The 17,782-nt window shown below is 41.6% G+C and overlaps 1 protein-coding gene across 1 annotated transcript in view; it reads right to left on the bottom strand.

Annotated features, from left to right (window-relative positions):
- The window catches only part of Fmnl2 (formin like 2), a gene marked incomplete at its 5' end in the record, with an annotated part of 268,668 nt that overhangs the window by 113,404 nt on the left and 137,482 nt on the right, over positions 1–17,782 (bottom strand). The window contains 1 exon segment of the mRNA XM_027420415.2: positions 816–899. Coding sequence (XP_027276216.1) covers positions 816–899 — 84 coding nt within the window.

Here is a 17,782-nt window from a genome sequence, read left to right on the forward strand (position 1 = left end):
GTGTGTGTGTGTGTGTGTAAAGGGGGTAGAGGCCAGTGGTGGTGGTGCATGCCTTTAGTCCCAGTACTCGGGAGGCAGAGGCAAAAGGCAAATGGATCTCTGTGAGTTGAAGGCCATACTGGTCTACAGAATGAAGGTAGGCTCCAAAGTTACACAGAGAAATCCTGTCTTGACAACAAAACAAACAAACAAACAAACAGAAACAGAAAAATAGCTAAAAAGATATTGTGCAAAATAGGGGAAACCCTTTTTCTTTTGAAGTGCATAGCTCACAGGCTGGTCTTCCTACCAAGAGGGCCCAGACAGTGAGGATTAAGACACAAAGTAGGTGAAGACAACAAAAGCTCTTACTTTTAATTTTATACCCCTTATAAGGATATGAATTTGTTACGATGAATTAAAAATAAAATAGCAACGGCTGGAAACTAGGTAAAGGAGGAAGTACTGCTATGAGCAACCCACATTTCTTTATAAACAATTTACCTCCTCACATGAATATATGGCAGTTTATAGTCCATTTAAACTACAAGACCTTGCCACTTAAGTGAGCACATAGCATGAGCTGTTATGGAAGGCAAACAGAATAGATATTTCATTTTGAGTTACCCATTTAACCAGCTTTCCCAGAAAACCACATTGTGAAATGGTTCAAATAATGAAAAAAAAAAAAAAAAAAGTCATGATTTTGTACCTTTTCCTTTGCAGATAAGAAAACCAGAGGTCAAAGAGTCAGAATGGAGAAATCCATGAACCTCCTCGAACAAGCTCGACACACAGGAGCAACGTAATAATTCTCTTCCTTTGCTTTCTCTTACCTGATCACAGATCAGCTCCCATTTCTTCTCATTGTCATACTGCCGAAGTAACCTGGCTTTGTCAGGAGGTAGGTTCATAGCATTCTGTGAAAATAAACAGTAAAAAGATCTGTTACAAACCACAGTAACTCATAGGGAGAAAAGAAAATTCCCTTGGTCCTTTCATAACAGCATCCCAGTGCCTCGCATATGATGCAGAAGTCATTCCCACACCCCTTGGTGTGCCATTTAAATACATGAGAACCACTCATCTCTACATTCAGTTGACGAAAGGAAGGGGTGGCCTGCTTTACAACAACCAGACATGCATTTCAGTAAAAGTGACCCTGGCCATTCACTTCATGGCAGCCTCCCTTTATAATTAACTAAAAGGTCAGAACTGGATTTTCAGAAAGTATGGCTCCAATGTAGACACAAAGTCACCAAAAGAAAAATTAACAGCCATAATCACTGAAAGATATCATTTGTACCAGGTGACAGTAGAGCTGCTTTCTACAATAGCCTGGCAACCTGAGTTCATTCCCCAGAACCCACATAAAAGCTAGGAGAGAACAAAACAAAAGGCAGACAAACAGCAATAATTGTCTTCTATGCCCTCTGTGAAAAGATGCCATTCCTTCAGCACTTGCCAATTAATTCCGCCTTTAACTATGCTTGCATATAAAATTGAGCTTCCAGTGAGCAATGGACACTAAGGTCAACAAGATATTTAGATATCACAAATCCCTGAGGCTACCACAACACACACACTGCAGAGCTAAACATGAACTTGCCTGGATACAAGCATGTGTTATGACCCTGATCTTCCATATAACCAATCACACATATTACCAAGATCCTTAGCAAAAGGACTTAGAGGCAAAATATGAGAGCCCCAGAAGAAATTCAGATCAGTATGTGTCCTCTCTAAAGTCCCCATGCTCTAGAAAACTGATCTAAGCACTTAGGGTGTTATGTCTATTAACCACCCTGTCTCAAGATCAACACATTAGAGTCATCCTGTTGAAACAATGCAGTACCTTGTCTAGGCCAACACTTAGGAAGACAGATACAAAAGTCTTGACCTGTCGATGCTCAGACCTCCAACTTTCTGAAGGACTCAGCTTATAGCTAGACTACTCCTCCTGGGCTGGTATTTCATGCCACAGGATAAACAGACTTTAATAGAAATAAAAGTGGGCAAACGATACTGACTTAATGGCAGGAAATCACCATGTGATGACTTGATAGGTTTAACCCAAGCATTCCCTTTAATATTAATATGACACCCATATTGATATTCCTTAAATATATACCAACATCTATTTATTTGAACCAAAGGCATCAGATTTGAAAGCTAGTTACCAGCCTTCAGAATTTTTAGGTTCATGTCTTTTAATGTTTTAATTACTCCAATGCTGACAATGCATTCAGAAGAACTGTGGGCGCCACAGATTGGGTGGTACTACTAAAGCTTCTTAAATATTGAAATACCTAAAAGGGTGGGGGGGATAGTTTCATGTGACCCAGCTCCTTGGAAAAACTACTTAAAATAGAATGAAAAAGTGTCTAATTGCACTTATGACTCTGTTCAGATAAGCAAAATTAACCAACCAACCCTGGGATATGGCAAGGAATTCCATGTATATCTTTCTTTGAGGGAGGGGCATAAGGTTATTTACTGTTAAATAAACAGCCGCCCATTGCTTATTTGTACCCTGGAGATAAATATTTTCCTCTTAAACTAGTTCCTGACCCTCAGATTAGTACCCTTGGGTATGATTAGATGCAGCAAAAGATTGCAGGATAAGTTAAATGAGTTTTCCCCTCAAGTCCTCATTAATCTCCAGAGAGATGAAGGAATTTTTTAAATGCCTGAACTCCAGTGTCCAAAGCAATGTATTCGGCATGATGCATGTCTAATCTCAATCTTCTAGGCATAAGCATGTGAAGTTGATACAGTTTTCCCCAGTTATATGAGGAAACAGGCCTGGGCAAATTTGGTTAACTTGCTTATGGCTGCACCGATTCATTGTAACAAAACCTGTTAAATTCCCAGGATATGTTGTACTGGCTGTAACCAAGGTCGTTTTGCAGATAAATAAAATATCAAGTTACTTAAAACATTGTGCTAGTGCTCTGCTCAGCACAAGTGTAAACAGTTAGCAATCACAATTGGAGGCCTGTAAAAAGACAGGTAAGGTACTACTAACTAACTTTTATTTTGATTAAACAGTCATCTTTGACGAATGTTTATAAAGTACTGTCCCTGTACAAATACTATGCAACATGCCGGGTGGCACTGAGGAAAACCAAATACATATGGCTCCTAGAAAGTCTTGCATTATGCTGGGGAGACAAACGCTTTTTTCCACTCTGGCAAGTCTTCAGAGGGGTTATCAGAGGGCAGCTGGGATTAAGAGTAAGGAAGCAATTCTGGGGAAAGTCGCGCTGGGGTGGGGGTGGGTGGAAGTTTAAACATGAGCGGAGGTCAGACAAGGGAAGAGTGGAGAAAAACCTGCTGAGTAGGGCAAAAGGATAGGAGACTGTGAGACAGAACGTATGGCACAGTCAAAGCACTTAAAAGTACCCAGCCTGCGCCGGGCGTTGGTGGCGGGCGTTGGCGGCACATGCCTTTAATTCCAGCACTCAGGAGGCAGAGGCAGGTGGGTCTCTGTGAGTTCCAGGCCAGCCTGTTCTCCAGAGCGAATGCCAGCATAGGCTCCAAAGCTACACAGAGAAACTGTGTCTCAAAAAAAAAAAAAAAAAAAAAAAGTACCCAGCCTGGCCAGAGACAGACTAAAAAGGAAGGGAAACAGAAAAAATGAGTCAAAGCCACCCATTCGAAGAAATGCCACTCAAAGTCAGTGACTGTACTTCTATGTAAAGACAGTGACTGTACTTCTATGTAAAGTGCAACATGAAGCTCATGTTGCATGTTGCATGTATGCCTGTGCACTGCATGCATGTAGTGCCCATGGAAGCCAGAAGAGGGCATCAGATCCCCTGGAACTGGAGAAGCAGTTGCTTGTGAGTCTCCATGTGGTTGCAGGGAATGGAACCTGGGACCTCAGGAAAAGCAGCCAGTGCCCTTAACTGCTGCACCATCTCTAGGGCCCCTCAAATGCTTTAAACAAGAAAACAAAATAAGCAAGTTGCTTTGCAAAATTGCTACAAATGCTACATAAAGAAATGATTAGGAGTAGTAAACATGGAAGCAGAGATGCCAGACAAGAGGCCAGGGCAGCAGCACATGTGAGTGAGGTTATCACCAAGGAACAAAAGTGTACTGATGAGGGAGCTGGGAAGTGTGTATCAATTTCCAGGTTTCCTCACAGTGACAGCTCTGCCTCACCCAAATGTAGTGATGCCTGAGACACAGCTGTTTTTCTTCCCTTATCCATCAGTCTATCCAGATATGATTGGGCTCTCACTAGGGTTTGGCTTTGCACTATAAATAAGTATGGACACGAAAAAGCATTTCCAGTTCTCATAAAACATCAGTCAATGGTGCATTTTACTTACTGTTGGGGGCCATGAGAGAGGACCAATAGGCAGCATTGAAACTCATGGAACATTGCTGGATGGTTGGCAAAGCCACACCTGAGTGAGCCTTGGAGAGGCAAAATCCTAAGGACTACATGTTCTGAAGACCTCATGCTGTTACTTAGTATAGCTCTGATTGCTGCCTTCACAGTCAGCACATCCGTCATAATCTATGGATTGTATGAAAAAGGGGTTTCTAGCCCCTCACTGGGCAGTGTTACTACCTGTACTTACAATAACAGTGATTGACTTTTTTCAAGCATTGCTGGTGGAGCAGATTAATGATTCAACCACCACCTTTAGAAAGAATTTAGACAAGTAAAATTGTTAGTAAGGTTAAGATGTTTTTCTTAATGGCTTTGAGGTAGAAAATCTTAGGGAATAATTTAAAGTTTAGAAAGATACATAGTTGAGTGTGGGATTCACTGAGGTCAAGAAACAAGAACAATGGCAGCCTGGCTATTGTTGGCTGAGGTACATTTCTTGCTAGGATGGGCTGGTGATCAAGGGTGATGAGTAATTCCTTGTATCCATTTCTGCCCTCAGTTTCCTGATACAAAAAAAACCTTGATGAATGGGTATGTACCCTGAGATCTAAAGCAGAGCTGACTGTTTTTCATATATAAAAGTTTAGATTTGAGCTGGATGGTGGTAGTGCATGCCTTTAATCCCACACTTGGGAGGCAGACACAAGCAGATCTCTGTGAGTTCAAAGCCAGCCTGGTCTACTGAGTTCCAAGACAGCCTTCAAAGGTACAGAGAAACCATGTCTCGAAAAAAAAAAAAAAAAAGTTTTGATTTGTGATTCTTTTAGGATTTCTTATAAGATTATCTTTTGAGATAAATAATAAAGCTACTGTTCCTTTCTTTGTAACTGCAAAATGCAGACTGCCAGCAAAAGAACTGGCTGAGAAAAATACCTTGCTTGTTTACACTCTGTTAATCTATACCAACTTGATTGGGTATGAATGTATGTGGGTTCTTGGGACAACTTGTTTTTCACCTGTAATATGTAAAATGTTTATCCATGTAAGGGATATGGAAAACATGCTGTTTTTGTTTTACTTGCATTCATTGTAATCATTCACTTAAAAAACATAGAATGTAACCACATTGCAATTTTTATACTGTTTGAAAGATTTTGCTGGGGTGCATAAACTCTAAAGGAAAAAAGTGAGCTAGAAGGAAGACATCAAGAGGGACAGAGGGATACATCTGGACAGAAGTAAGAAAAGAAATAAAGAGATGAGAGAGAAGATGATAGAGACCTAAAAGTGTGTGGGGATTTTTTTCCTACTTTGTCACTGGCCCCAGAGTTAAGTTTTGCCCCCCTCCCTGGCCCCGGAGAATTAAGCTTTATTCCCTCAAATAGAAAAGCCAAGTGATTAGTTTGTCAACTCTGTGGCTCCCCCTCCATCCCTGAGGCTGGCCCTTAAGGCAGTAATAACTTACTATTCTTCACATGAGAATTTATTGGAAATGGTCTACAAATCTAATGGTTTCCTGCTAATAAAATGAATGCTAAGTATTCTTTGGCTGCAAGTAATACACCTGAACTCTTATCTTGTTGCCACTAACTTCACACTGCTATCAACTGCAGCAATTATTCTACCCAAGTAGCATATTTATGGCCTCTATTCTGGTAATAAGTGCTTTCTGTCTTAAAACCATTTGAAAACAAAATTTTCCTCTAAAAAAGGCATATTCATATTTCTTAACATTTTATGAAGAAATTAATCATGGCTACAAAGCATCTATGATAACCTATAGATTTTCTAGATTAATGTTGTATGCAGCACAGAGTGAAAATGAAAGTACTCATCCAGAACCAAATCAACTCATGCTCAAGAATATAGGATTTTCTGATCCCACTCTTGTCCTGAGTAGTTGGTAAAAATGGAAACCTGTAAAATATCCTTCTTTTACCACATAGTCTCAGGGTCAAAGTGAGAAACCTACAATAAGACATAGACACAATGCCAAAGGCAGGCAGCACTAGTATATATTTCATATTATCTAATACAACGGTGTCCTTGTCATTGCCCAAAAGAAGCTCACAGTCATTAAACTTCGGGATTCTCTAATGGGGAAATGTTCCATTACATAATAACAACTTAGGAAAAGAGAACGACTTTGCCAAGAGTGTTGCTTCTGGGGAAAGGAAAGGTGTGAACAAGACAGATGGTTCACACAACCTCTTAGAGCTCCTCAGTTAACAGGGATATAGGCTTTCTAGGAAACCAGCAGAAGAAACCAAAATTTTTAGAAATTAAATTGTGGGGGCCTGAAAGATGAGTCAGATAAAAATACTTTCTGAGCCAGGTGGTGCTGGTACACACCTTTAATCCTAGCACTCAGGAGGTAGAGACAGGAAGATCTCTGTGAGTTCAAGGCCAGCCTGGTCTACTGAGCAAATTCCAGGACAGTCTCCAAAGCTCCAGAGAAACACAGTCTCAGGGGCAGGGGCGGCACATGACAACTTTCTGTGCAACCATGAGGGCCAAAGTCGAGGGCCCCAGCACTCACATGAAAAGCTGTGCATGCCTGTAACCCTAGCCTTGGAGGGCAGAGGCAAACAGATCCTAGGAGCTCAACAGTCACACAGCACAGCCAAAAGGGCAAGGTTCAGTGAGAGACCCTTCTCAAGGCAGTAAAGCAGAGAGCAATAGAGGAAGACACAAAACGTTCTCCTTGGACCTCACCTGTGAGTGTACAGGTTTGTCAGGAGAGAGAGAGAGAGAGAGAGACAGAGACAGAGACAGAGAGAGCACATACATTGCATCACATAACTAACCACAAACAAAAATAGCCTCTATAAAAGTACTCAGAACACAGCAGGCAGCTAAATCTCCTCTTAGCCTCTCCATGTTGTTATTTTCCCCTGACTATTATTGGGAGATCAGGCAGTAAGGTACAAATTCTCCAGTGCTCACATGAAAACTACAATGGATGAGGGCAGCTGGGGTATGGCTGCCAACCTGGCACATGTCTCACTCTTCTGTTCAACTGAAAAGCTGTCTGCTCCATGACCTATATTCATGACTACCTGGCATCCTTACTTGTAAAACCTCCCTACCCCAGTGGATGCTGGTAACAATCAGCTTCTTTCTTGGCACCTGACTCAGGCAGGCAGTCAAAGGAATCACCACAGCCAGTCATCTTTCATTGTCACTGTTTCATTGAGGGTGCTGATGTCATTCTTGGTACCCAGTGAGGCCCACGGGGGTAGAAAAAAGTCTCTCCCTAATCTGGTTACATCTATAAAAATTAAGCTTGACTGTAAACTGTCCTTTGTAGGGAATGAGAAATAACTCTAACCTCCCATTTCAATCTTAGGAATAATAAGTTGTCCTAGAAAGCTTGCTTTCAAACTAGGCAGTGATGGCACACACCTTTAATCTCAGCACTTGGAAGGCAGAGGCAGACAGATCTCTTTGAGTTCAAGGTCAACCTGGTCTACAGAGCTAATTCTAGGACAGCCAGGGCAACCCTGTCTCAGAAAGAGTGAGAGAGGGGGAGGGAGAGGGATGGAATAAGAAAATGTTGGATAAAATACATACTGATCCTTTATCATACACACATGATCAGTAAATCCAGACCTAATTGGGCTTGGGGCTTTCTACCCATAATCCATCCATTTGGAAGGATAAGGCAGGAGATAATCATGAGTAACGTAGTGAGTTCTAGCACAGCCTGGGCTACAGAGTGAGATCCCATTTCAAAATACAACAAAGTACAGGGCTGGAAAGACAAGCTTGTCCTAGTCCTGACTTGCTGTCCTTCCCAGGTAACCAGAGGAACTAACCAGGTCCATGGAAATGCTCATTAGCAGCTGAGGGCATAATGAGTGTTGATGCAGGATAAGCTTTGGATCTAGTGTACAGAACACCAGCTATACTGACAACAGTGAATCATACACTAGAAAGCACGGGTGGAACTGAGTGGGAGAGCTGGTCCCAACAGAAGGGCACTGCTGTACTTAGAGTAGCTGAGGGCAAGTTTCCTGCACTCCATCTCCTTGCTCCTTATTTCACCACCTCAAGTGATTCACTATCCAACAGTTGCCAAAACCACACAACCCTCACTCTGGCCAACTGAAATACAGATTCCTGCCACACTCAGGCTCAGGGAATAATAGAAAGTATCAATCCATTTCTTTCAACCCTCATATCTGATATTTATAAGAAGCATAATGTCTAATGCCTTGGCATGCTCTGGAGTTTACACAACCCTTTATCTTAAGTCTGCCAGCAGCTGTGTCAGAACTGTGTCTATGTGAGCACATTCATGGCCTGGGGTGGAACCAGGCCACATGAGAGATGCATGAAATGACTTCATGGGCAATCATTAGGCAACAGGAGGCCAGACATTCACATGCACTATGCATATGAACAGAGATCAAACTCGGGAGGCAGAAGCAGGAGGATCCAGGCCAGCCTCAGCTACAAAATAATGTTGAGGCCAGCCAAAGCATCATGAAACCCAATTTGAAAACAAACAAAAACCTGATTCAAACTCTAGAGAAAGGTTTATTTTTCATATGGTATCAACTTCCTATGCCACTCAATTATGTTGTAAAAATACCTTGGTAACTAAACATGATAAATTCAAATTAGACAGACTCAACCACAATTAAACCACAGGATCACCTCTCTCATCTGCTAATCTGCAGCAGTGTTTTTTCATCTGCTCCTTCCCCTAAAATCCTGGCCTCACTCTCCCCTCAACACTTCCCAACAACATACCTCTGCTTCCCCTTTTGGGGGCTTAGGATCATTGATCTCTGTGCCTTTTGCATAGTCATGGGTTACCTTACATTCTTTAGCCTCATTACAAAGATCACCATGGGAAAAAGCAGTTTAAGACTGTATTCAACAAAGGTCATAGCTTCTGACAAGAGAAAACAATTTTGCTTTTGTCTTAAAATAAGTATATCTGGCACAATCATGGCAAATAACTAAAACCTCAACACTGTTGGGATCTGGAACATCAAAAGGAGACAGAGTGCTGGTCCTCCTAATACTTCCTCAACCTAACCCTAGGAACTAGAGAATACGCATTTATTAGGATCTGATTGCAGAGGGAGAGGGAGGTTTCAGCAGTTAAGAGTTTACACTGCTCTTCAAGTGGACCCAAATTCATTTCCTAGCACTCACATCACATGGATCAGAAACACTTCCAAAGGCAGCTCTGGGAGCTGCCAACTCACATGCACAGATTCACAGAAACAATTTTTTTTTTTTTTTTGGTTTTACGAGACCAGGTTTCTCTGTGTAGCTTTGGAGTCTATCCTGGCACTCACTCTGGAGACCACGCTGGCCTCGAACTCACAGAGATCCGCCTGCCTCTGCCTCCCAAGTGCTGGGACTAAAGGCGTGCGCCACCAACGCCCAGCCAGAAACAAAACTTTAACTTTTAAAAAGAATCTTGAAATGAGAAGGCGAAGAGAATACTTGAATAGGACCAATGTAATTATAAGCATCTATATGAGATGGGGTAGGGGGAGGGAGGAAGGAAGGGGGGAACCCTAGCTGGAGGTCACCAAAGGTTCAAGAATGGGGAATACATTATTGATTGTCTCACAATGTGCTAGTCAAAAAAATTGGGCCAGGTATGGTAGTGCACACCTTTAATCCCAGGACCCAGAGGCTGAGGTAGACAGATCACTGTGACTTTAAGGCCATCTTGATCTATGTGGCCAGTTCCAAGACAACCAGGATTATATAGTAAAAACTTTGTTTAAAAAAATTATATATATATATATATATATATATATATATATAATATATATCTGGGCAGTGGTGGCACACACCTTTAATCCTAGCACTTGGGAGGCAGAGGCAGGTGGATCTCTGTGAGTTTGAGGACAGTCTGGTCTACAGAGTGAGTTCCAGGACAGCCAGGGCTGTTACATAGAGAAACCCTGTCTCAAAAAAAAAACAAACAAATAGTGGTGATGGCAACGTATTTAATGTATGTCACTAAATTACAATTACAGATTTTGTTTGGTTTTTTAAGACAGGGTTTCTATGTGTCCTGGCTATCTCAGAATTCACTCTATACCAGGCTAGCCTCCAACTCACAGAGATCTGCCAGTCTCTGCCTCCCAAATGCTTGGCTCAACGGCATGCACCACATAGCTTGGCCAATTTGGGCTCTGAAGAAGGATGGAGAAATGGGATCAAAGGCAAGGACTACAGATAGCTCCTCAAACTGAAAAAGGCAAACAAGGATTTCCAGAAACAATGAAGCCCTGCTGAGACCTTGAATTTAGCCCTTTAATTTGTAGATAACAGCACTGAGTTGTTTTATTAGTTCATTGTGTTTTGTTATTCTCACTGGTGACATTCTAGGTTCCCAGTGTAGAGCTTCACTTATTCCATAATTTCAGTTCCCATGATTCCCCATGCACTCCTCCATGCCAATCATCAGTGGCACAGTGACCATTTTATAAGTTCAAGTTGATAAAAACCAGAACTTTATTGAATTACAGTAGGAAATAGAGGGTTTTGATACTCCAAGATTAAATTACTAAAGACTCTAAAAATAAAGATATCGGCTCATATAGAAAACATACTATGAAATAACACGACCCTAGTAAATGCAGACACTAACACTGGCAGTGCTGAAGCTTGCACTGTAGCTTGCATCCATCACTCTTGAATCCACCACATCTTTAAGACAATGATGCCAACAAGACAAGCTGGAAACTATGCACTGCAGGCTTTTAGTACTCAGTCCTCACTTGTGTAGAAAATTCTATATAGTGAAACTTTGTATCCATGTGTAAAATCATGACATGAAAAACACCATATAACTACTGCTGCTATTTTTGTGATCAAAATATCCACATGCTGTCTAGGGAATGCTTTTTTTTTTTTTAAGTTTATTTAGTATGTATACAGTGTTCTGACTGCTTTGCCTGAATGCCAGAAGAGGGTACCAGATTTCATTAGAGATGACTGTGAGCCACCATGTGGTTTCTGGGAATTGAACTCATGACACCTCTGGAAGAGCAGAGAGTACTCTTAACCATGGAGCCATCTCTCCAGCTCTAAGGAATACTTTTATGTTTTGCTTTTTAAGTGTTGTAACAGGGCAAGGCACTACAGAAGTTTCTCCATCTTGTATACTTGCTCAGGCAATTTTAAGTTTAACAAGAATTTAATCTCTTTGATGGGAAGCCCCATGAAAAATTATCCAACTATATTCTAAGAACCTGAAGTCAAGCCCCAGCTAACTTATCTTGGCTTCTGTTAAATGGCTCAATTGTGCAGAGTGCCTCTTTCAGCTAACTGCTTACCTTAGCTTCTGTTAAATGGCTTGCTTGTGCAACCTCCCCTTGCTGCTGCTGCAGTGAGATATCAGGATGTGGTGTTTTTTGTTTTTGTTTTTGTTTTGTTTGTTTGTTTGTTTGTATTGTTTTAAAAACCCTTACTCTAATAGCTCTGTGCCATACTTGGGTCCCAAACACCTGAACGTAGTCCCAGGCAGCTGGAACAGAGTTTCAATTGGCTATAGACTGTGTTTGAGAAGTCTTTCCTGGTGGGCACTCTGTAAAAGTGCCCACCATAAAATGCATAAAAACAGAAGAATGTATTCAAACTCCAGAGACAGAGGAAGGTAGATCTCTATGAGCTCAAGGCCAACCTAGTCTACAAAGTGAGTGCTAGGCTTGCCATGGGGAGATCACTGCAGGACAACACAGTCTGACCTGACTGGGACCCCAACATTGACCAGGATACGAAGGCTCTGAATAATTTTTCCAGGACCTTTTTAGGAGGATTTGAAGGCAGCTTCTAGGAAACCTACCAGTTTGTCTAAGGTTAATGAAGTACTATAATTAACCATGATTCTAAAAATAAGAAAAAGGAAAAACAAAACTGAATAGTAATGGCAGTGTTCAGGGGACTGACAAAAGGAACAGTAGGTCCCTAGATAGATACCACTCAACTTCAAGTAAAAGACATGGCTCTATGTGGGAAGAAGAAAAATAATATGCACACAGGACATGAAAAAGGAAGTGTGTGCATATAGTGTGTATGTGTGTGGCGGGGGGATCCTCACTATATTGATCTTCTGTGTTCTCAGCTGGGTAAACCGTAACACGGGGTGGGGGCAACTCCAGTAGCTGAACTCAGCCCACCCACTCAATGTGTTCTAGAGGCAAACATTCTTCTGTTTCACACAAAGCAGTGTTATTCTTCTCCAAGAGAACTGTATTTGGAGATATGCCAAGATACTACAGTGGCCATTAAATCTCTACATTCTATAACAACCTAACCATTCTCACTCAGAAGACAAGCCATACCCAACTCATACACACCAATCTATCCTAAATCCAGTGACCCCTCAACATCCAGCAACTGAATGATGAATCCCAAGAGTTACTCAAGTGTTCCCTGACCCAGGTTTGTCCTCTTCAAAGGAGAAATCCATCTCCAGGTACAAATGACCCAGTTTGACATTAGGCTCAACAACCAGCAATAGAATCAAGAGATTTTCAAAGTGTGACTTGGCAAACTACCTCTCTTCTTTCGAACAAGCCTTTAAAAACAGACTCTCTTACCCTGTTCTGATCTCAGGGTCTGCTGGCCTGGTGCTACCACACTGTCCTTCCTGAGCCAGCCAGCCACTGACAAGTAGCTCATTCATCCCCTCTCTCTCCTCTATGCATATATTTATAAACGGTAGGCACAATATATCCTCTGTTATTTCTCATGGTTGGGCAATAGGGACATTATTTGATAGTGAGGTGCCATACATACCATACATGGTTTCTAAGTAAATAGGATTTATTAAAGTTTATCCACCCAAAGAGCATTATCATATCTCCATCTTGTTTTAATGACAAAAGGACTCTAAGATTTAGAATGTCTTCTGATTAAAATGGTAGAAATAAAGTTTAATCACAAGCCTGGTAGTTGGAATCCTTTGCACCAGAGCACAAATTCTACTTACTAGTGATTCATTATGGAAAGTACAAGATTTCTGAGGCTCAATATTGTTATCTACAAACAATAACAAAACCCACAAACAACAACAACAAAATAAAAATTCTCAGGATCACTGTGAAATACTGAAAATACTTCTCGTGGTAGATATACACAGATCTGGGTGTAGTGCCTATAGGAAAGGGTATGGCAGAAGATGGAGGTTCTAGGTAGACCATAAAGTCAAATGATGTACACATGCACGCACAAGAGCATGTGGGGGCATGCGCGCGCGCGCACACACACACACACACACACCAACCACATTTTTAATACATCCTAGAATAACCACCAGCCATATGTTGACTGGTAAATAACCTTTTGACTTTAGTTCCCTAATCTGCATAACAAGGATGTTAGTTTACCACCAAAGAATCCTGAAATAATTTGACAATTAAAAATTAAATGAGTGAGCACATGAATGGTGTTTCATGGAGCTCACACGGTGCTTACGAAACTTCATCTATTGAGGAAATACTAGAATACAGTCTACAGCACAACAAATTAAAGGAAGAAGAAGGGGAAAATGGAGCCTTGGTCTTTAATATGGTGCCCTGGAGAACCTCTCCCATGTAATAGAAATGTCTGCATCATGATTCCAAAACAGAATGCTAATAAGCCCTAGTATACTACAATGATGTCAAACTCTGGCATGATTTTAAGGTTTGAAGGATGAAATGGTAAGGAAAATCTGTCTGATTCTATGAAAACTACTAGCCTACAATAGGAACTCTAGAAAGCAGCACTATCAGGTGTGCTGGTGTGGGTGGTGGTGGGTCTAGTCAAGGCCAGGCAGGGTTCAGCAAAAGCAAGCCACAGGAGAAAGTAAGAATCTAAGAGGAGCTGAGGGCATCAGTAGTGGGAATTAAAGACCAAAGCTGTGTGGTACCCAGCAGGCAGGCACACTTCTCATAGGCAATCACAATTCTTTTAAAGCGGTGGTTCTCAACCTTCCTAATGCTGGGACCCTTTAATATAGTTTCTCATGTTGTGGTGACCCCAACCATAACCCAACCATTATTTTGATTGCTACTTCATAACTGTAATTCTGCTGTTATGAATCATAATATAAACATCTGATATGCAACCAATGTGGAAGGGTCGTTGAACCCCACAAAGGGGTCAAGACCCACAGGTTGAGAACTGCTGTTTTAAAGAATAAAAGGAAGGTGTTTTTTTTTCCTCATAATTTATATGCATTTTTTTAAATGGCCACTGAGTTATGAGGACATGCCAAAACAAAACAAACAAGCTTCCTTAAGTAAATACTTAGCTGTTTAGACATGAGTATTTAGAGCAAGTGAAACAGGTTGTTCTTTTTGCCTAGAGAGAACTAAAAAATTATTTAGCTATTAAGGGTTCTGTGACCTGCAGAGGCTTCAGGCACTAGCCTGGATGAAAACCACCTTACTCCATCATGCTCTGTATTATTATCTCCTAGAACTATTCTAAAATAAAGCCCTGTGGAAAACTGCCAAACTTTCATCCCAAGCTTCATAAAGGAAATTATTTTAAAGACTTGGATGAGGCTTGTTTAAGAAAAATGATTGCACACAATTTTCAACTAGATAAATAAAATTTTATTCCAAATATGAGATCCCCCTCCCCCCCCACCGACGCATGCACACCAGAGGTTCTATATAAACTGCATGCTACACAGCACACAGAAAACATTTACCCTGGTAAAATAAGATCTATTCTAGACTCATATTATATACACCAGCGGTATGCAATCCTTTTTCAATGTGTGTGTGTGAGGGGGGGGGCTAATTGTATTTTGATTTTCTATAATGTATATATGACTGAAATACAACAAAACTCAGTGACACATGAAAGTATCATGTCATATCCCTCTGACTCAGTTTCTGGAGAATCATGATTCAAATGTGATGGTATTTCAAGACCATTAATCATTTTTATTCTTGCTTCCTCCCTATAGTATTCTAATCCCAGGGCCATTGAGGAAAAAATTACACTCTATGCATGGCAAAGCATGGTGCCTGGCACATTAGAATGGATCCAATTATCAGCAGCTCTGCACAGTTAAGATTTCCCATGGGCACTTTTCCATTGAGCACTCCGAGGGCAAAACTTCATTCCCGCATCTGAGTGGGAAGAGAGTCAGATAAGCAAGTACTTCAAATAAAATCTTCACTGCTACCACCTTCCCCCATGCTGCAACTGTTTACAAACTCCACAGCCTGCCTGGTGGTGGTGGCCCATGCCTTTAATCCCAGCACTTGGGAGGCAGAGGCAGTTGGATCTCTGTGAGTTTGAGGCCAGCCTAGTCTACAAAGCTACCCAGAGAAACCCTGTCTCAAAGAACCAAACAAACAAACAACCCCCCCCGCCCCCCCCAAAAAAAACTCCACAGCCTATTGACTCTGGAAACAGAGTCTGTGTACCAGTGCTTTCTTGCCTTTGATGGTTTAAAATCTGTTTTCAGGCCTACTTGTACACTGTGAGGCCAAACAATGAACACTACTTTCCCTCCCATACTTGCTACAATACAGTCTGTTACTAATTTCCACACAGAAAACTATCAATTTCTAAAACTTGGATCAGTAGAACATTTGGATAACATTCAAAGAATATATGGTGTCTTCTTGTCAGTATCTAAATCCTAGAGGTACCCTGAGTCCACCAGAGAGACACTACAGTATATAAATTCCCCAGACAAACTCACAAGTCTCCTCCTAAAGGAAGGGGCGGGGGCAAGTAAAGTCTCAAAATTTGAAGAAAAAAAGGCTAGTGAAACAGAATCTCTTACTGGCTAATGCTGGAAACAAATGCTCCTAAATTCACTTAACCCAGGACATCTTGGGGGATTTTGATTCTCAGGCATCAGGACTAGCTGCCCAGTTCACCATGAAGCCTCCACTCTACCAGCTAAATCAATAAAAACATAGTAAGTGGATGAAACCTCCATTCCCCTTTCCCAGACAATCCCACTGACAATAGCAGTTCACAAAGAATCGAACATTTAACTTCCAAGACATGTCTTTTAGGAAAGTCAGAAGTATATTTCCTGCGTTATCTTTCAATAGAACCATTCCTCAATGCAGGGAAAATCTGACCCCACTATGTTGTCATGTGGTAAAACTGAATATATCCATATGTCAACAACATAGTAAGGACAAAACATAGAAAAAGACAGCCCTTCAAGAAACACAGTTCTAAGGAGAGTATACCAACCGTGGACCTCCATGTGGTTTGACTACACATCAATGTAAGTTGTTCAATTGCCCATAAAGCATTCAAAACTGTCAAATGTCATGAGAAATGTAGAAGATTTCATATAAAAACACAAATTTTCATCTGATCATGAAAACCTGGAACCCTCACCACAAGGGCCTTCATTTCCAGCATGGGCCAAAGCCGAGTGGCGCCTGACTCAGAAGTTTTTCTCTGGCTTGCCAAGACCCCACTAATCCCATCTGTCTCAAATCCAAGCACATTTTGCTAATTTAAAGGACTCACTTTACCGGTGTAGCACTCTGAGTTTTGATGCCATTTTAAGACACTGTTAGGACTTTGCTGTATGCTACAGAATAGAAATGCTTATGAAGGAGTTTGAAAAGACAACTTTTAAGTGCATTCTTGGTGGCCCAGAAATCCCCACCTAGTCTTATCAAGGTTTGTCAATTTTCCTCTGGGTGTTGCCTACAACAACATGTTCTCTTTTGGGATTCCCCCACCCAAGCTGTCGGGCTCTGATGTCAGTACTGTCTCCTTCACTGTTCTGTTTTCTTGACAGTGGGTGAGCTCTGAGAACATAAACCCAGTATTGCTTCAGAGGTCAACAGTCTGTCTGTCTCCCCCCCTCCCCCCCACCCCCCGCCTGTGCAAAAGGAAAGACAGGCTGACTTCCACCAGCCTGGGGCTCATGACAGTAAATCACGGATGATGCTGAAGTCCAGCAGGAAGGGGGTGTTGTGCAACACAGTACCACTCAAGTCTCCAGAAACCAGTATTGGGAGAGCCAGAACAACAAAGTGCCACCATAACAAAGAAACGGCTCCACATTCTAGCAACCAAGAAATGCACACCGTGTCTCTGTGGGTCACACTAGTTCTAGGCTTGTGCTACCAAAGAGACTCCTTTTAGAATCACAAACAGCATACGAGGAATTTACTGACTCACTAACTCTCTCCTATGGATTAGAACCCATTGGAAGGTACTGTAGTGTCTCCTATGTGTAATCCCAGCACTTGAAAGGCAGAGAGTAGCAGGTGGGCTGGTGTTTAAGACCAGCTTAGCCTACATAGCAACTTCAAGGCTAACCTTGGCTACATAAGACATTGTCCAAATAAAATGGTTGTTAAAAAATTCCTGCCCTGCTGTATGTTGGTGGCATATGCCTGTAATCCAAATACATGGGAGATACAGGCTGGAGAATCAGGAGTTGTAAGTCCTCTTGGATTCATGGCAATGTCTAGGCCAGCCTGG

Source organism: Cricetulus griseus, chromosome 6 (assembly GCF_003668045.3).
Source record: "Cricetulus griseus strain 17A/GY chromosome 6, alternate assembly CriGri-PICRH-1.0, whole genome shotgun sequence".
NCBI lineage: Eukaryota > Metazoa > Chordata > Mammalia > Rodentia > Cricetidae > Cricetulus > Cricetulus griseus.